Source organism: Zosterops lateralis (assembly GCF_965231275.1).
Source record: "Zosterops lateralis genome assembly, chromosome: 3".
NCBI lineage: Eukaryota > Metazoa > Chordata > Aves > Passeriformes > Zosteropidae > Zosterops > Zosterops lateralis.
This window is the reverse complement of record NC_139764.1, coordinates 113,836,163-113,855,026: the sequence shown is the minus strand read 5'-3', so window position 1 is coordinate 113,855,026 and position 18,864 is coordinate 113,836,163. Positions and strand designations below refer to the sequence as shown.

Sequence of the window (18,864 nt, the reverse complement as noted above, 5' to 3'; positions counted from 1 at the left end):
AAAACACAAACTGAGTTCAAAGACTTTCTCTGCAATCTTTTCCACTCTTTCCTAATATTTTCCACTCTTTCCTAGCTGGGAATTAATATCTGTGTAATTGTCTGGAGCTCCATCCTTGATGTGTTGTTTTCTTGCTCTTGTTCTGTGCTGCACAACCAGAAGGGACAAACTGTCAGTGCTGCACTCACTGCTCCATTATGGAATTATCAAACAGAATAATAATAATCCAGGCCAGTGGATCATGAGGTTCAAAATAGAGACATTTTACTGTCCAGGATGTTGTTGTGGGTTCCCAGGGCTCCCTGGCACTGTCATAATGAGGCAGCCATTCTTTCTGCCTCTCCAAACACGACCTTAAGAGCCTGGTAGTGATTTTGAGCCTTTCTCCTTTGCATCCTGCCCTTCCTGACACTTTTCTCTCTTTGCAGATGGCAGTGCTGGAGATCCAGGGCAACGGGGAATCCTCCTACGTTCCTCAGGAGGCCATCAACAGCGCCATCCAACTGCTGGAGGACCCCCTGCAGCGGGTGAGCCAGGCCTGGGCTGCTTCCCTGAACATTTCTGCTGCCATTTCTCCTTGTCTCACTCAGATTTTCCCCTCCAGGAGTTCATCCAGAAGTGTTTGGAGCAGGATCCCGGCAGGCGCCCCACGGCGCGGGAGCTGCTGTTCCACCAGGCTCTGTTTGAGGTGCCATCGCTGAAACTCCTGGCTGCTCACTGCATTGTCGGGCACCAACGTGAGTACAGAGCCCTGGGAGCCTCATCCCCACCTGGGGAAGGGTTTGGATGAGTTTTCAGTGTTCGTTTCACTGAGCTGGAACAGCCCTTCTCCATCCCGTGCTGCTCTGCAGGGCTGGCAGACACAACTGTGGGGCTGGGAGGGCCCAAAAACATCAGAGAACATAAAACTCTCTGCACTTTTCATTTTGCTTTCAATTGCAGAGGAACTGCAATTGCTCTAAGTTACTCCTTTTTTTAATTATTATTTTATTTTTTTAATAGATATGATTCCTGAAAATGCTTTAGAAGAAATGACCAAAAACCTGGACATGAACGCGGTGTTGGCAGAGATCAACCACGAGGACAGGGAAGGAGTCAAAATGATGTGAGTCCTCAATTCAGGGCATTGCTGTGAGCTCTGGGACTCTGCCCATCACCTCAATGTTGGTGTTTTCTCACTCCCTGGGAGCTGGAGGTGTCACTGTTTGGACACACAGACTTTTTGGAGGGTTTATTCCTGGGTGGAAGGAGACTTTGGGAGCAGATTCTGTGAATTGTCCCCCAGATTGATGAATAAAATGAACACACTGTAGTTGGGACAGCCCCCAACTGCAATGAATAATTTTAGGAAGGTGCTCTGAGCAATCACAGACCAGCCAGGTGGGAATTCAGCACTTCAGAGAAAAGAATTTTTTAGTGTTTTTCCTAATAGAGCATTTTATTCCACATTATGCACAGGGAAAGGTGGCTGAGGCAGTGTCAGTGACACAGGGGTGGCTCCCTAAGGCAGTGACTGTAATAAATATGGAGTATTTAAATATGACTGTAATAAATAAAACAGAGTGCCAAAAAAAGTGATTTACATTTTAGACAACAAAGCCTTGCCCAGTCAAAGGATTAGCTGAAAAAAACTAAGATGTGAATACCCAGAGAAGCTTCCAGGGAATCCCAGAGTTCTGAGATGCTCAAGCTGCTGAACAAAAATAACCAAGATGACAAAGAGGAACAGCTCTGTCCATAGAATAGTAGAATATTTTAGAATATTTATAGCTCTCTGAGCCACAGAGACCTTTCCAAAAGCTGACATTGCAGTTGTCAAAGAGCAGTATGAAATTCCCTTTGGAATGTTTTTGGTGTAGTTTCAAAATGAGGGGACAACAAGTGAACACCCAAAGCTGTGTCAGGGAGATCTTTACAGATATGGGATGTCTGTAAATCTCTGCAAACTTGGAATTCACTTTTTGGTACCTCAGATGTGCTGGAAAAGGAAAATAAATCAGCAATGACTTGAAATATCAACATCATTTCTTGATAGTTTATCAATCTGCCATGCAAACCAAGCTGTTAATGAGAAAAAAAATTAAAAAATTGTAAATTTTTTGTTAAAAACTACTGCTGTGTTAAGAGGATGATCCCAGTGTGTGGGAAGGGCTGAGGCAGGTGTGCAGCCCATAAAGCACTTGGGGAGATCCTGTTCAGGCATTTTTTTTTTGCAGTCCTTGTCTCATCTCTGGAATGTTTCAGAGCAGCCTTAAGAGAGAAATTTGGCTGTTCCAAGTGTTTGTTGCAAGCAGGGACCTGATCTGGCAAATATTTGTGACCCAACTCACCAGGAACATTGGGCCACCCTCCAAATAAACTGCATTTCACAGTTCTGAGGGCTGTGACACCATAAATGTTGCCTCATCCTTAGTTCCTGTTGATAATTATGTCCTCAAGGGAAGATAAGAGCTTGTCACACCTCTCTCCACACCCTGTGGACACAGGACTGGGGGATTTGAATCTTCATCCCAAGAGAATCCCAAAGTTTCTCATCTCAGGACATTTTATTTTCCAGCTTTTCACAATCTCCAGCTCTGGAGCTGGACAAATTCCTGGAGGATGTCAGGTAAGGGGGATTTATTTATTTTTAAATACACCTTCTACTGTGTGTAAGACTGGAAAAATTTTGGAGAGGCACAACCTCAGGTGCTGCTTTTTCCTCCTAGGAATGGAATCTACCCCCTGACAGCTTTTGGGATGCCACGACCCCAACAGCCCCAGCAGGTGGTGGTGAAATCCCCCATCGCTCCCCCATCAGTGAAAACCCCAACCCCTGAGCCTGCAGAGGTGGAGACCCGCAAGGTAAACCCTGGGGGCTCTTCCTCACCCTCTCCCTGCCAGAAAAAAACTCTGGGGCAGCTGTTTCAGGGGCTTTTGTGCCTCTTTTTCAGGTGGTGCTGATGCAATGCAACATCGAATCCGTGGAGGAGGGAGTGAAACACCACGTAAGATTTCAACCTCTGCCTGGTGGCTGTTCTTTTAGATCCCTGTGAGGGGCTCTGGAGGGCTGGTTCCCATCCCAGGGGGCATTTCTGGGGTTGTTTTGGGTTTGCCATGGCCAGGACTGCAATTCCCTGACCAGAATTTCTTTGCCCTGCAGCTGACGCTGCTGCTGAAACTGGAAGACAAGTTGAATCGACACTTGAGCTGTGACCTGCAGCCCAGTAAGTGCCTTTTTCAGCCCAGTGAGTGCATTTTTCAGCCCAGTGAGTGTCCTTGTGCTCCTGCTGAGGTGACCTGGAGCCAGCAGCATGTTTGGACCAAGGACTGGACACCTTCCCTTCCTTTTTCCTTGGTTTGGACCAGGGACTGACCCTTTTCCTTGTCTTGGACCAGGGACTGACCCCTTTCCTTGGCTTTTTCCTTGGTTTGGAGCAGGGACTGACCCCTTTCCTTCCTTTTTCCTTGTCTTGGACCAGGGACTGACCCCTTTCCTTGGCTTGGACCAGGGACTGACCCCTTTCCTTGTCTTGGACCAGGGACTGACCCCTTTCCTTGCCTTGCACCAAGGACTGACACCTTTCCTTGCTTTTTCCTTGGCTTGGAGCAAGGACTGACCCCTTTCCTTGGCTTGGACCAGGGACTGACACCTTTCCTTGCTTTTTCCTTGGTTTGGAGCAGGGACTGACCCCTTTCCTTCCTTTTTCCTTGGCTTGGACCAGGGACTGACTCCTTTCCTTGGCTTGGACCAGGGACTGACCCCTTTCCTTGGCTTGGACCAGGGACTGACCCCTCTCCTTGCTTTCCCTGCAGATGACAACATCCAGGAGCTGGCAGCTGAACTGGTCCAGCTTGGATTCATCAGCGAGGTGAGCAGGGGCTCAGAATTCAGTGCTTTGTGCCACCTCAACCCTTTTTTGGGAGGATGAGGCAAGAGGAATAATCCAGATCCCTGCACAGGGTGGGGGGACTCCAGCCACTCTCTGAACTTCATTATCTTTATTTCCCCCCCCCAGGCTGACCAGAGCAGACTCACCTGTTTACTTGAAGAAGCATTTAGCAAGTTCTACTACACTCGGAACGGAGCCCTGACTGCTGTGACTGTGTCATCTTAACCCCAGGAGGAGCTCCTGGTGGCCTCAGCTGTGTCACCTTTAACCCCCAGAGCTCCTGGTGGCCTCAGCTGTGTCACCTTTAACCCCCAGAGCTCCTGGTGGCCTCAGCTGTGTCACCTTTCACCCCAGAGCTCCTGGTGGCCTCCTGCCCCATCAGTGTGTGCCCCCCGCCATGGGGCACCCACAGACCCCCAGCTGCAGTGCTTGGAAAGCTCCTCCTGCATGTGCTGGGCTCATTGACAGTTCTTCCCTGCCCTCCTCCCCCTCCTCAAGGGGACTTTGTGCATCAGTATTATTTCCAGCCCTGGTTTTGTTGGGATTTATTTTTTTTTTTTGGTTTTTTTTTTTGGCCGGGTGGTGTTGCTGAGCTGACACACCTGGCTTTGGAGGGGAGGGGAGGGGGGGGTTTGTTCTGCAGTTTTGCAGCTCCCTCCATTCATGTGCATGGAGTTTGTTCTGTTTGAATTGTTCAAAAGTGTCTTTTTGCACAGCACAGAAATGGGATTTTTCTTTTTTTTCTTTATTTTTTCTTTATTTTTTCTTTATTTTTTTCTTTATTTTTTTCTTTATTTTTTTCTTTATATTTTTTCTTTATTTTTCTTTATTTTTTCTTTATTTTTTCTTTATATTTTTTCTTTATTTTTTTTTATAATTTTTTCTTTATATTTTTTCTTTATTTTTTCTCTTTTTTTCTTTATTCTTTTTCTTTATTTTTTCTTTTTTTCTTTACTTTTTTCTTTATTTTTTCTTTGTTTTTTCTTTGGTTTTTTTTCTTTTTTTTTCTTTATATTTTTCTTTTTTTTTCTTTATTTTTTCTTTTTTCTTTATTTTTTCTTTTTTCTCTTTTCTTTTTTTTCTTTATTTTTTCTTTTTTAAATTTTTTTCTTTATATTTTTTCTTTATATTTTTTTCTTTATATTTTTTCTTTATTTTTTCTTTATTTTTTCTTTTTTTCCTTTATATTTTTCTTTTTTCTTTTTTTCTTTATTTTTTCTTTTTTCTTTATTTTTTTTCTTTTTTTCTCTTTTTTTTCTCTTTTTTTTTTTCTTTATTTTTTTCTTTTTTTAATGTTTTTACTTTATTTTTTTCTTTATTTTTTTTTCTCTTTATTTTTATTTTAATTTAAAGCTAAGCAGGGGCTCCCCCCTAATCCCTGCACCCCTTTCACTCCCCCATCCCCGCCCAGCAGGGCCCAGGGGGGTTTCCCTGCCCGGCCCTTCCCCCCCCCGCCGGCTGCACTTTGTTTACTGTTCCCCCCCCGGGCCCAGGGGGGACAAACCGCATCTCATTTCTATCATTTCCTATTTTTAATAAACCGATTTTGTAAATACACGAGTGAACCTGTGTCCTGGTTTGAAAGCAAAACGAGTGAGAGGCTCCAAGTCAGAGATAGAGTTTAATGAGAAAAAAAAGGTAAAAATAAAATAAAATGAATGCAATAACACAAAGGAGCACTGCCAGAGTCAGAACACACCCTGAGCAGGGTGGGGGGAGCAGTCCAGGTGAGGGGCTCTTCCTGAAGCAGTGATCCCACAGAAAGGTCTGGGAGCTCTGCTCCTCTGGGAATCCAGTGGCTCAGGGCTGCTTGTCCTGTCCCAAATCCCAGATTCTCTCCAGGTGGGAATGCTTGGCTCCTCCCCCTGGGCATTGGGAGCATCTCCCAATGGGATGAGGAGTCGTGCAGTGGCTCCTTGATGGCCCATTAAACAGAGAGAGCTCCTGGAGGGAGTTCCCTGTGAGTCCTGGGCAAGGCATTGATGGGCCATGAGCAGAAGAGCCCAAAGGAGGGGCCTGGGAAAACACTGCCCCACCTGGTTCCAACAGCTCATGGGGATGGGGATGGGATAAACACTGTGTGCACATCCCACACTGAACCCAGGACAAGGTGTCAATCCTCACTCCGGGCGGGGCGGGAGGGGCCGGGCCGTGTTTTCCCAGCCCTTTCCAGGGGCGGTTCTGGGATCTGGGGCAGCGATGGCCGCGGGGCTGCGGCTCGGGGGAGCTTTGTCTGAACCGCGGCGATTGATGCGCTCGGGGCTGGGATTGATCGTTCTGGGTCACTGCAGCCTCGTCTTGGGCTCCATCGTTCACGGCTCCGTTTTGCGGCACGTCAGCGGCGCCCGGCGCTCCGTCACCCCCGAATACGCCGTGGCCAACGTGGTGTCCGTGTGCTCGGGGCTGCTGGTGAGCTCAGCCCGGGGAAAATGGGGTGGGATGTGTTTGTGTTGTGCTCAGCGAGGTTTTCCCCCCCTGCAGAGCATCGCCGCGGGGATTATCGCCATCCTGGTGTCGCACAACCTGTCCAGGGGGATTCTGGTGAGTGGGAAGGGGGTTTGGTGTGGGGCTGTCCCGGCAGCAGCGGCCGCTCCCCTTGGACCTTGTCCCCGCTGGCTCCTTCCGCCTGGGCGGCGCTGCGGGAGCCGCCTGTGCCCGCCCTGGGGAGCGCCAAATGCTTCTGCCAGGGGGGGAGGAGTGGGGGTCCCCCCTGGGCTCACAGGGTGGGTGGGCACCTTGTTTGTGGCTTTTTTGGGGTGGAGAGAAGGGGCTTCACTCAGGAGTGAAGGATGGGGAAGGTGCAAGAGCTTTACCCCAGAGCTGTGCTGGAAGAGACAAAGGATGCTGTGTGACCCCTTCTCCAGTGTGGGAGAAGTTGGGGGTCCCCCTTGGGCTCACAGGGTGGGCAAGAACTCTGTTTGTGGCTTGTTGGGGTGGAGAAGGGGGTTTCACTCATAGGAGTGAAGGATGCTGAAGGTGCAAGAGCTTTACCCCAGGGCAATGCTGAGCTGTGCTGGAAGAGGCAAAGGATGCTGTGTGACCCCTTCTCCAGTGTGGGAGAAGTGGGGGGTCCCCCCTGGGCTCACAGGGTGGGTGGGCACCTTTTGCGTGGCTTTTTGGGGTGGAGAAAAGGGGCTTTACTCATAGGAGTGAAGGATGCTGAAGGTCCAAGAGCTTCATCCCAGGGCAAGGCTGAGCTGTGCTGGAAGAGGCAAAGGATGCTGTGTGTCCCCTCGGGACCCTTCTCCAATGTGGGAGAAGCTGCAGGCAGGTTGGGGGCTCCCCCCTGGGCTCACAGGGTGGGTGGGCACCTTGTGTGTGGCTTTTTGGGGTGGAGAAAAGGGGTTTCACTCAGGAGTGAAGGATGCTGAAGGTGTGAGAGTTTCACCCCAAGGCAATGCTGAGCTGTGCTGGCAGAGGCAAAGGATGCTGTGTCCAGTCCCAGTGTTTCCCCACTCTTTCCCCCCAGCACTGGACCATGCTGAGCGTGTCTCTGCTGAACTGCCTCCTGTCCACGGCCTGCAGCGTGGGGCTGGCCCTGGCCTTTGCTCTCACGGTTCACAGCCGGGGCACTCACCTTGTCCGGGGCTGTAACAGCTCAGCTCTGCCGCTGGACGCCCGTGGGGCCATCGCCACCAATGATTGTCCCTTCAACACCACCCGGATCTACGTGAGTCCCCCCTGCTCCTCCCTTCTGCTTCCTTTCCTTCTTTATTTTCACCCTCCTTCCTGCTTCCCTTCTCTCTCTCTCTCCCTTCTTTCCCCTGCTGTCCACACAGTCTCTGGTGAGTGTTTTCACAGTGTCTGAAGCATTGATTTAGAAGAATTAAAGACTTTAGTTAAAATAAATATCGCTGAAGTAAGAGAGCTAAAACTTCCCTTTGGTTAACAGAAGCCAGACTGAAAAAAACCTGATAAATCATTGAAAAAAACCCTAATAAATCATAGAACCTGTCAAACTAGGCTTTTGCATCCTGAATAATCAATAGACCCCATGAATACAATACAATCATAAATCAAACAGTCCTGGAAAAAAACAGGATTCAGCTGTCAAAGGTTAAAAAGTCAAAGAGAGGAAGACCCATCTCTCTTCATCATTTTGGGACCCCACCCCATAAAAAAGACCCCTGACCCATTTTAAAGAACAAACTCCCCATGCTTAATGGCTTTTTGGGCTAATTACCATACAAAACGAAAAATAAGATGTACCAGAGTTATGAATGTGCATTTGTGTTTTGGGTGTTCAATACTCCTGGACATAAAAGCCCCTGTGACCATCTGTAAATTGTGGTGTGTAATAAACAGACACTTTCTAACTTTAAACCGTCAGAGAGTCTTTGTCCCTCATAGTCGGATATTGGTATTAGATCAATATCTATATTTTTTTAATAAATCATTCCCATTTCTCTGCCCCCTGTGCTCTGCAGGACACAGCCCTGGCTCTCTGGTTCCCCTCCCTGCTGCTGGCAGCTGCAGAGGCCGTGCTCTCGGGGAGGTGCTGTTTGGTGGCTCTGCTTTTCCAGGGGATTGGGCCTTGTGCACACAGGAGCTGTGGCAAAGAGCAGGTAACGCCCCTGGAGCTGGGAAAATCTGCCCCAGGCTGCTGCTTTTGGGAGGTTCTGGGAATAATGAGTAGGGGATGGGGGTAATGCTGAGTTGGAATCCCTTCTAAGTGCCAGAGCAGCATCCCTTCCTGGGGAGGTACAAAGGGACTTTCTTCTTCACCCCCTTGACAGCCAGGCCTGTTCTTTTTCTTCTTTTTCTGTGAGAACACTGCCCCAGCACATCTCCTTGCCTTTTTTGTCTTTTCTTTTTTATTATTATTTTTTTTTCTCTAGCTGGCCAGGCCAAGCACAGCAATGCAGAAACCACTCCGTGAGAGGCAGCAGCTCCTGGCAGGAATTGCAGAATCTCCTGCATAGCTGGAGGGGTGAGTGCAGCTTGTGGGCTGTGCCTGGGATGGGGGGAACAAAGCTCTGCCATCAGGAGCTGCTGAGGTGTCGTCTCTGCCTCAACCAGCCCTGACACCTCCACAGGGAAGGGTTTGGGAGCAGGATGAACCTCACTGACCCCTGGGAGTTCTTGTCTTGCCCAAAGGAGTGAAGCAACGACAGCAGGAGAAAAGAGGAGGCTGTTCTGGGTTAACTGCTGGCTTTAGTCATCATTTATTTATTTATCTGCCCCAGCAGACACCCCTCAGCAGGAGCAGTGGGGGGAAAAAAGAGCAGGAAACCCTCCAATGCAACACCTTTTATTGGGGGAGGAACTCAGGGATGGGTTTAACTGGGGACAAATCAGGGGCCAAAGGGCTCTCTGGATAAATGACACACATAATAATAAATCAATAACTCGGGTGGGGAGACAGCTGAAGTCTTGTCCAATCACTTGGGGTCCTCACTGGAACTTTCCAGACTTTTGGGAGAGACCCCAAAGTGACAGACAAGGCCCAGGGGCTGGAAAACTTCTGACTGACACATAACTGGGGTTGGGGTGAAACCAATGAGGGTGGGACATGGGGCAAACCATTACAACTTATAAAAATGAACTTAATACAAGGAACAAATACATCCATAAAACTGCTAAAACCAAGACCACACCACTACAAGGAGCCCCCCAAAATACCTCTTCCTAAGAACAGGAGCAGGGGAGTCAGTGTGAGGCTGGGCCCTGCACTGGCTCCTGCTCCTCTGCTCCCAGGTGGTGCTGCAGGAGGGCTGTGATCATCCAGCAAGGTCGGGGGAAAGGAGATTTCACACCTTCTGCAGGGGTGGTGTGTGGAAAGTGGGGCTGCAGGGGTGAGGGGTGAGCCTTGCCCCCTTCCCCCAGCCCCACCACCCCACCTGAGGCTCAGCAGGGACTGTGGGGCCCCCCAGGTGCTCTCCCATCCTCTCCTCAAAGCTGCCAGGCCCTTCCTGGTGTGCCAAAGGCTCTGCAGGGATGGGGATGGGCAGAGGTGCCATTGCAGGCATGGCAGCTGCCTGTCCCTGTGCTCAGACACGTCAGGGAACAGCAGGGAAAGAATCCCTGTTGTGTGGATCTCTATTTTTCTTGAATAAACAAACTTTTCATTTCTAACAATGGCTGTTCTGAGTGGCTCTGTCAAAAGTTAAAAAGTCAAAGAGAGGAAGACCCATCTTACTTCATCATTTTAGGACCCCACCCCATCAAAAAGACCACTGACCCATTTCAAAGAACAAACTACTCATTCTTAATGACTTTTTTTGGGCTAATTACCATACGGAGCGGGGAATGGGATGTACCAGAGTTATGAATGTGCATTTGTGTTTTGGGTATTCAATATTCCTGTAGGTGGGTGCTGGCTGGGAGCAAAACCTGCCAAGGGAAGAAGGTGCAGCTACTCTGTGAGCCCATCTCTGTGCTTGCCACAGGCTCCCCAAGCACAGGGGATGTTGACAGAGCTGTGGCTTCAGTGTGGAAGTCACCCATGGATGTGTGTGCTGAGACACATCTACAGGGTTTACACCTTCAGGTATTCTGGGCTCAGCATCCCCTGGCAAACAGCAGCACTGCAGGGCTGAGATAAAACATTTTATTGAATGTGGAAAGTGCTAAAAGCTGCCACAGTCCTGCTCACTGGAAGGAGAAGCTGGTGCTGGGGAGTCCCCCACACCACCGGCGGAGGAACTCGATCACATCCTGCCCTGCAGGGCTGTGGGATGTCTGCAGAAAGAGAGAGAGGCTTTGGCACAAGGAGGGGGCAGTGGGGCTGTTAATTCCCACCAAGCAGCTCTGCCAGGAGAGAGCAGTGAACTGGACTCACCCAGAAAGGATGTTGTATTGTCAGCATGAGGGGCTGAACCCCACCCACAGCCTGTGGGGTTCTGGCTCACCTTGACAGCCATCACAAATTTGTACCACACGTCCTTCTTCACTTCTCGGCCTGGCCTCAGCTCAATCTTGTTCCTTAGCACTGGGTACCCTGGGCACAAAAAGGGACACATTCAGAAAAAGCTGAGCTCCTGCTTGGTGCAGCCCTTCTTTCCTTGTGCTGTAGCTGGGGCTGCCCCAACAGAACACTGTGTTGGGGGGAATCATGCTGCCTTGGTCTCTAGGAAACCAAAAATGAAGAAGGGGGTGTCCAAAGTGGTGGGATCAAATAAAGATTAAGGCTGAACTAATGACACCCAATAATAGGTCCAATAATAGCACCCAGCTTCTGATTTCAGGAGCCAGAGCTCTGTTCTGGTGGCCCATTCCTGCCCCCCTTTCTCTGACCCTTTTTAAGTCCTGCAGAGCAGGGCCAGGTGCTGCCCATTCTCTGCTGTCTCTGCTGGCCAGCCTGGAGTCCCCAGGCAGAGCTGTGCCAGCCTGAGCCATCACTGAACCACAGAGTGCCAGAGCTCAGAACTGCTCTGGGGTCTGTGTGGTTCAACTCCACCCCAGCCAGGACAGCTTTTGACCATCCCTAAGGATGGTAATTTCACAATTCACCTCCAGAGTAAAAAAAAGAGCCTCACCACCTCCAGCAGCCACAGTTTGTCTGCTCCTCTTAGAGCACAACCCAGAGCTCCCCTGCATGGCACAGTGTCACCTCCTGTGTTGGGTGGGCTGTCCTGGAGCTCACCTGTCAGCAGGCAGGGCAGGGAGGGCACCCCAGAGCCCGCAGCCACCAGAGAGGCCTCGTAGGTGTCGCGTTCGTCCTGGGGCAGCACCTGCTCCAGCCGCTGGTCCATGGACATGGTGAGCACCCAGTCCCTGACCTCCTCCCGCTGCTCCTCCTGTGGGAAGGGACGGGGCAGGGCTGGAATTGGGGTGGTGGTGCCCGGCTGCGGCCCCACTGCAGGAGAGGACAGGTGGGAGAGGGGGATGTGGGGGGTAAAATGTGTGAACACAGTGCAGGAGGGAGTGGGGGGAACAAGGGTGGGTGTGTGTAGGTTGGGGAGGATGAGAAAGTGTGTGTGAGCACAGGTATGTGCATGTGTGTGTGCAAAAATATGTGCACACATGTGTGTGTGCACAGGTATGTGCATGTGTGTGTGTGTAAAAATATGTGCACACGTGTGTTTGCACAGGTATTTACACAGGTATGTGCACAAATACATGTGCACGTGTGTGTATGTACACAGGTGTGTGCATGTGTGTGTTTACACAGGTATGTGCATGTGTGTGTGCACAAATACGTGCATATGTGTTTACACAGGTGTGTGCACGTGTGTTGTTTGTGTGTGTACACAGGTGTGTGCACATTGTGTGTGTACACAGGTGTGTGCATGTGTGTTTGTGTGTGTACACAGGTCTGTGCACATTGTGTGTGTACAGCTGTGTGCACGTGTGTTTACACAGGTATGTGCATGTGTGTGTGTGTATGCACAGGTATGTGAACGTGTGTTTACACAGGCATGTACATGTGTGTGTATACACAGGTGTGTGCACATGTATGTGTGCACAGGTGTGTGCATGTGCATTTACACAGGTATGTGCATATGTGTGTGTTTACACAGGTGGGAGCACAGGTATGTGCACGTGTGTTTACACATGTGTGTGCACGTGTGTGTGTACAAATACATGCACATGTGTGTATGTACACAGGTATGTGCATGTGTGTGTACACAGGTGTGTGCTCATGTGTGTGTGCACAGGTACGTGCACAGGTGTGTTTGTGTGTGTGTACACAGGTATGTGCACATGTGTACGTGTACACAGGTGTGTGCACATTGTGTGTTTACACAGGTATGTGCACATCTCTGCGTGTGCACAAGTACGTGCACGTCTGTGTTTGTGTACACAGGTGTGTGCACACACCTGTGCATACGTGTGCATGCCTGCAGTGAGGGGACAGGCAAAAGGTGGCACTTCCGGGTCCATTCCCATCCCCTGCAGCCTCTGCCATCCCATCCCCACCCCAATCCCCGTTCCCAGGGCCCTGGGGCAGCCCCACTGCTCACAGGGGCTGGAGGACACAGGTGACACTCACAGGGACGTGCTGATGGGCTGGAAGTGGCACTTCACAGGGAATGTCTGTCCCCTGAAAATCAGAATGGTCCAGGGAATCCAGGTTCCCTTCTTCAATGGCCTGGGGAAGAAGGGGTAAAGCAATGCCAGGTGAAGAGCTCACAGTACAATTAATTCATGGTGAGGATCTCCCTGTCTGTTTGTGCTGTGCTGACCAGGCCCTCCTGTCCTCCAGGACCACACTCTGCAGTCTCTGACACTGCCATATATATTCAGGTGGCCTCAAAGAAGGGAAAGATGTAATTGGGAGCTTTTGTTTTCCCCCTAGCTGCTGCAGACAGCACTTGGGACTCTGGCACAGTGAGGTCTGTCCCCTCCCTTGGATTTGGTGTTTCTGCTGGTCAAGGAAGGAACTGAGGAGACTTTTGAGTCTTGTATCACAGTGACCAAAGCACTGGGTCATGGCCTCCACCTCCCAGGTAGTTTTTCTTCTCTTGGAACAACTTGAGATCACTCTGAAAGCTTGAATAGCATCTGCAGCCACGAGGATTTCAGGCCTCAGCTGTCAGGTCAATGTGCTCTTTGCTGCCACATTGGTGGCATTGGCACCCCCAGGGTGACTTGTCCCTGCATGGCAGATCCTCCCCCAGGCAGTGTGAGGGTGCCCACTGTTCTCCAGTGGAGTTTGGGGTCTCTCTCCATCAGTACAAGCCATGCAGGAGCCCCAGGAGTGCCTGTGGTGGCCCCAGTGCCATTTTACAGAGACAACCCTCCCCACACAGACTCCACTCACATCTGAGAGGTCCAGGAAGCGATTCAGGAAGACAAATGCCATGTTCTCCCAGCTGACTGCCTGGTATGGAGAGGAACCCTGAGTCAGAATGGGCAGCTCATCCTCACAGCCACTTCTTCTCCCAGAGCCATGGCTGGGAAGGATGTGGCTCTGTTTGTGCCATGGTGTCCTGCCTGCAGCTCAGGAAATGGACAAGGAGATTGCAGATTCCAGCTCTCCACCCCCAAAGACTGAATTCTTTGGACACTGCCACAGGCTGTCCCACAGGCTGTCCCCAGGCATTATCACCAGGCTGTATGAGGCTTGGAGCAGCCTGGTCTAATCAAAGATATCCTTGCCTTTGGCAGGGAATGGAACAAAATGAGCTTTAAAGTCCCTTCCCACATTAACCATTCCATTATTCCATTATTGCACAGCTAGGTCCAGGCAGTGAGGACGTGCTGCTGTCCTTGCCATGTGTCACAGCTCCCAGGGGATGCAGAACAGAGCTGAGAAGTCTCTCATCCACACCACCAGAGCCATAACACGACCTCTATCCATCCCTGATGGGTCTGTAGGTCCCATCTGCTGAGATCTGGCCAAGTGCTTGAGGAGCAGCAGAGTCCAGCAGCCAGGGGAGGATTTGGGAAGACAAAGCTGAGAATCCCCAAGCCCAGGGTGTCCTTCTCTTGTGCAGGGGTAGGTGTGTCTTACCTTGGCAGCTGTGCCAGCCTCGTAGAAAGCCTTGTCTGCAGGGAGCAGGTCCGTGTGGCGCAGCAGGGAGATGGACAGCTGGGCAGCCATGGTGTCCTGGGGACACACAGGACAGCAAAGCCACAATTCAGAAAGGAAAAACAAGTTGGAAGGGATTTCATGAGATCATCCCAGACTCACAGCAAGGACTCTGCACCCATACATGCCTTACAGTTAAAAAAAGGTCAAAAACTTCACTCCAGACTCTGAGTTCTCTCACTGCAGAACACATGGGACTATCAACTGAGGGTGAAATTCTCCTGCTTTATAACCCTTGCTGTTTTTCACTGTAAATCATAGAACAGGTGAGGTTGGAAGGCTTGACATTGCTGGCAGTTCCCAAATCCTGCCCCTATCCCCACTCAAAGCAGAGGCAGCTACAGGTTCAGGAACATGCCTGGTCAGGTTTTGACCATCTCAAGGAATGGAGACTCTCCAATCTCTCCAAGAAAATTATTCCAGCTAGTATCTCAATAAATTTTTTCTTGTACGTAATTATGTAAGAATTTTGGAGCAGGGGTGAGGAGTTGAAGGGTAATTTCACTCTTCTGCCATTGTCACACAAGAACTGTCAAGGCCACCCCATCTTCATGGTCCCAAACACCTCAACATTCCACAGCTGTGGAGAATCTGTACAGGTTTCAAACATCTACACACACAGCCATGGGCAACTCCCAGTCTTCTCTGTGGCTTTCACTGAGGTCCTTTTCCTTTTCCCAGCCTTCTCCATCACAACTCCAGTCCCACACCCATCCAGAACAATTCCACAGTCCCACATGGATCAAGACCTCAGCAGGGGAGGCCAAAAACAAATCCCAGTGCACACGAGACTCCAAAATAGTCACAGGGCCTTGTGATGCCTCCACACAGGTCCACGAGCTCCTAAAGCCCCCCAAAAAGCCCAGCACACAGGACCAGGACCTGCTAAAGCCTTGGGCAAATGATCTGGGTCTCTGAAGACCAAGTGTGAAGCCCAGCAGCTCTTGGAGCCCAGGAGAGCAGAGAGGAAGCCATCCCCTCTCCAGGGAAGACCAGATTTTTTTGTGAGCCATCATTTTCTACTGGCACCTCTGCTCTCACAAGTCATGCCAAGCACATGGAGCAGCTCCTGCTCTGTTTTACAGCTCAGCAACAGTGGCTGGAGCAGTACCTACAATAAATATAAAATACCACCTACAGTCCCACCTGCCAGTGGTGGGCTCCTGGATTATTGCAGTCACATTTTCATGGATCTATGATGTGTGATTTGTGAACAGAAACCTGTGAATAGCCCTAAACTGTAGTGGTGTGAGTTTGGTTTTATCAGTTTTATGGATATGTTTGTTCCTTGTATTAAGTTCATTTTTATAAGTTATAATGGTTTGCCCCCATGTCACTCATGTTCCACCCTCTGTGTGTGTCTGGCCACATTCATTGTGAAAAACTTCTTCCTTACATCTGATCTAAATTAACTCTCCTTCCATTTAAACCATCACTCCTTGATCTTATTGCACCAGGCCCTACTAAACTGTCCATCCCCATCATTCTTGTAGGTTTTTCCTTTAGGCACTGGAGGGGTTTTGGAATTTCCAAAAAAAAAATTTTTTTGGAATTTCCAAAAAAAAAAAAAAAAAAAAAAAAAAAATTGACAAGGCCTTGGATCTCTTTAAAAAGCAAGACTGCCATGCATTAAACAGTGTGGTTGTCTCATTGAAGGCTAGAGGAAGCATTTGGAGGAGATATTTGGCATTTTCCAGGGAGTGAGGCCATTGGGAAATCCTGCAGAGATTCATATTAACACATATTAAAATGTTTCCCTCGCGATACAAGAAGTAAATAGGCAAGGACTAAGGACAGGTTTGAGGATTACATGGAGCAGTAAAAATTAAAAGGTAACCACAAAAAACTGCTAAAGCATCTTGGAATACTGAATGGCTTGAATGGCTGGGAGATGAAATGGCAGATGAAATTCATTATTATAAAATGAAAGGGCCCCAATAACATCTATTTATTGCCCTTGCAGCCTCTCAAATGTCACTCAGGCTGCCCAGAAAGTGCCTTATGTCACTGTCCCCTGTTGTAGTGCTGTGGGTTTGGTTTTATCAGTTTTATGGATGTGTTTGTTCCTTGTGTTAAGTTCATTTTTATAAGTTGTAATGGTTTGCCCCATGTTCCACCCTCATTGGTTTCACCCCAACCCCAGTTATGTGTCAGTCAGAAGTTTTCCAGCCCCTGGGCCTTGTCTGGCACTTTGGGGTCTCTCCCAAAAGTCTGGAAAGTTCCAGTGAGGACCCCAAGTGATTGGACAAGACTTCAGCTGTCTCCCCACCCGAGTTATTGATTTGTTACACTGTGTGTCATTTATCCAGAGAGCCCTTTGGCCCCTGATTTGTCCCCAGTCAAACCCATCCCTGAGTTCCTCCCCCCAATTAAAGGGTGTTGCATTGGGGGGTTCAAAGAGATTCTTTTCCCTCGTTTTTCCCCCTCTGCTGCTTCTGCTGAGGGGTGTCTGCTGGGGCAGATAAATAAATAAATGATGAATAAAGCCAGCAGTTAACCCAGAACAGCCTCCTCTTTTCTCCTGCTGTCTTTGCTTCACTCCTTCGGGCAAGACAAGAACTCCCAGGGGTCAGTGAGGTTCATCCTGCTCCCAAACCCTTCCCTGTGGAGGTGTCAGGGCTGGTTGAGGCAGAGAAAGACACCTCAGCACTAAACCTGCAGATCCCCATTTCTGAGGAACTCCAAAGCCTCACCAGCTGTTTCAGGCCCTGCATGGCAGAGCGAGTGGCGCAGTAGTGGGAGATCAACAACATCCTCTCAAACTCCTCGTGGGCTGCAGTGTTTGCCTCGCTGGACTTCACTAAATTCTCACACTGGGAAGAAAAAAAATGAGAGGAATTGAGAACAGGAGAGCACTTTTCATCCACATGAGACAGGGAATAATCTGAGATATGCAGACACCTCTAGGACTGAATAAGGGCTGAGCCTGGGGTGTTTTGGGTCTGAAAGCTGAAGGAACGAGGCTGTGGGAGCCAAGGGAGAGTCACCAGTACTGCAACAACAGCCAGCACTGGAAGCAGGAGTGAGTCTGGATTGAGAAAGGGAAGATTTTTTGATTTTGCTTATGCTCAAAGTGGGTATATGTAGAACAGAAACAGAGATGAGGCTCTGGCTGGGGTGTTCTGGACAGGAATGAGGAGCAGAAGGCTCTAAGCACCTGTGGGGGAGATGGGGAGGACTCGTATTTTCCAGGCTCTGTGCTTTCCCCATACAAGCTGCTGAATATGGGTGTAAAATGAGAAGAGGACAACTCCCATGTCACAGTGACACATGAAATTCTGCAAGGACAAATGTCCAGACCCACTCCTAGGATTTGACCTGGAGCAAATCCTTCTCTTGCTCAGCCTCATCCACTTCACAAGATCCTGTTTTCCTGCTCTCCAGCTCTTTACCCTTAACTTGTGTCCTAAAAACACTGCCCATATCACCTGGGCAGAGAGAGATTGGCTTTTGTTCCTGCTGAGCCATGGCCACACTCACCAGACTGAGGAACATGTCCCTCAGGTCAGCCCAGCTGGAATATGCCTCAGCACAGTTCATGCCAGGTGCATTCACCATCTCCACAAAGAGACGCTTGTAAATGTTGAAATTCTGCAAAAAAGGAGGACAGAAATGTGGAAGGAGATAGGTGGGGGAGCCTAGAGCTCTCCTGCTGCCAAGCACAGGCCAAAAAAATGGTTTCCAGAGTGGGAAGTGCTGCAGGTTGTTGGCTGGAAAGGGGAAAAGACAGGGAAATAGGAGCTTCCTACAGCCAATGTTCTTGGAGAGCCAAATGGGTTCTTTTTGTTCTGAACTTGGTGCTCAAACTGCTCAAAACAAACACAAACTCAACTCCCCCTGTGGAGAATACACCAGGAGATTTCTCTGGGAGAATCCACTGCAGGGCTGGACATGCAGAACAAGAGACAATCCCAGTTGATGCAGCAGATCCCAGCCCACCTTGGGATGCGGTGCTGTGTTGGGAAAGATGGGACAGGAAGGACTTATGAATATGACTGCATGGCAAAAAATACTGCAGATATAAAACCTGTGAGTGAAATAGAAATGGAAGCTGGTTTCAAGATGTAAGCCTGGCAGGCAGGAAGACGGGGATGAGCTGACAAAAGGACAAGAATGTTGCCTTTCCACCTTGGCAAAGACATCCAGGAACAAGGGCATAAGAAAGAATCTATAGAGTTTAGAATATAAAATGACATGGTAATGTAGTAGTTCTCACAGGCTGCATGCAAAGTTTGTGGGTTTTGTATCTCATGCCGGTTGGTCAATGTGAATTAGAATATTCAACAGAAAAAAGGATATATTGTATTGTAACCAGAGGATCGCTCTCTTCACCTCTCTTCTCCCCTCTTGTCCTGGCTCTCCTTCTTTTGCCCTCACCTCTCTCCTCTGGCCCTCTCACCCTCTTCCCTCACCTCTCTTGGCCCATCCCCTCTCCTCTCTCTCACCTCACTTGCTCCTGTTTTCTCCCCACGTTTTTCCCCTGCTCCTGCCCCGTTTTTCCCCCTGAGCTCTCTT

General features: G+C 49.4%; 3 protein-coding genes across 4 annotated transcripts in view; 2 read left to right on the top strand and 1 right to left on the bottom strand.

The window, feature by feature from the left end:
- Nucleotides 1–5,455, top strand: part of NRBP1 (nuclear receptor binding protein 1) — a 35,752-nt gene extending 30,297 nt beyond the window's left edge. The window contains exons 10-18 of the mRNA XM_083856304.1: nt 429–527; nt 605–737; nt 1,003–1,105; nt 2,558–2,608; nt 2,709–2,844; nt 2,934–2,987; nt 3,143–3,206; nt 3,796–3,851; nt 3,999–5,455. Coding sequence (XP_083712430.1) covers nt 429–527; nt 605–737; nt 1,003–1,105; nt 2,558–2,608; nt 2,709–2,844; nt 2,934–2,987; nt 3,143–3,206; nt 3,796–3,851; nt 3,999–4,097 — 795 coding nt within the window. The 3' untranslated portion in view covers nt 4,098–5,455. The remainder of the gene's footprint in view (nt 1–428; nt 528–604; nt 738–1,002; nt 1,106–2,557; nt 2,609–2,708; nt 2,845–2,933; nt 2,988–3,142; nt 3,207–3,795; nt 3,852–3,998) is intronic.
- Nucleotides 5,456–6,051: 596 nt separating this feature from the next.
- On the top strand, nt 6,052–9,846 carry KRTCAP3 (keratinocyte associated protein 3). The gene is made up of 6 exons (XM_083857079.1): nt 6,052–6,281; nt 6,354–6,413; nt 7,342–7,542; nt 8,300–8,437; nt 8,711–8,802; nt 9,570–9,846. The coding sequence occupies exons 1-5, from the start codon at nt 6,072–6,074 to the stop codon at nt 8,792–8,794; spliced, it is 693 nt and encodes a 230-aa protein (XP_083713205.1). The 5' UTR covers nt 6,052–6,071; the 3' UTR covers nt 8,795–8,802; nt 9,570–9,846.
- Nucleotides 9,847–9,866: 20 nt separating this feature from the next.
- IFT172 (intraflagellar transport 172) overlaps nt 9,867–18,864 on the bottom strand; it is a 47,551-nt gene continuing 38,553 nt past the window's right edge. For both annotated transcript variants that reach the window (XM_083857076.1, XM_083857077.1), the window contains exons 41-48: nt 17,830–17,940; nt 17,043–17,162; nt 14,272–14,367; nt 13,579–13,638; nt 12,808–12,906; nt 11,458–11,611; nt 10,724–10,812; nt 9,867–10,553 (exon numbers count right to left, since the gene is read on the bottom strand). In XM_083857076.1, coding sequence (XP_083713202.1) covers nt 10,464–10,553; nt 10,724–10,812; nt 11,458–11,611; nt 12,808–12,906; nt 13,579–13,638; nt 14,272–14,367; nt 17,043–17,162; nt 17,830–17,940 — 819 coding nt within the window. In that variant the 3' untranslated portion in view covers nt 9,867–10,463. The remainder of the gene's footprint in view (nt 10,554–10,723; nt 10,813–11,457; nt 11,612–12,807; nt 12,907–13,578; nt 13,639–14,271; nt 14,368–17,042; nt 17,163–17,829; nt 17,941–18,864) is intronic.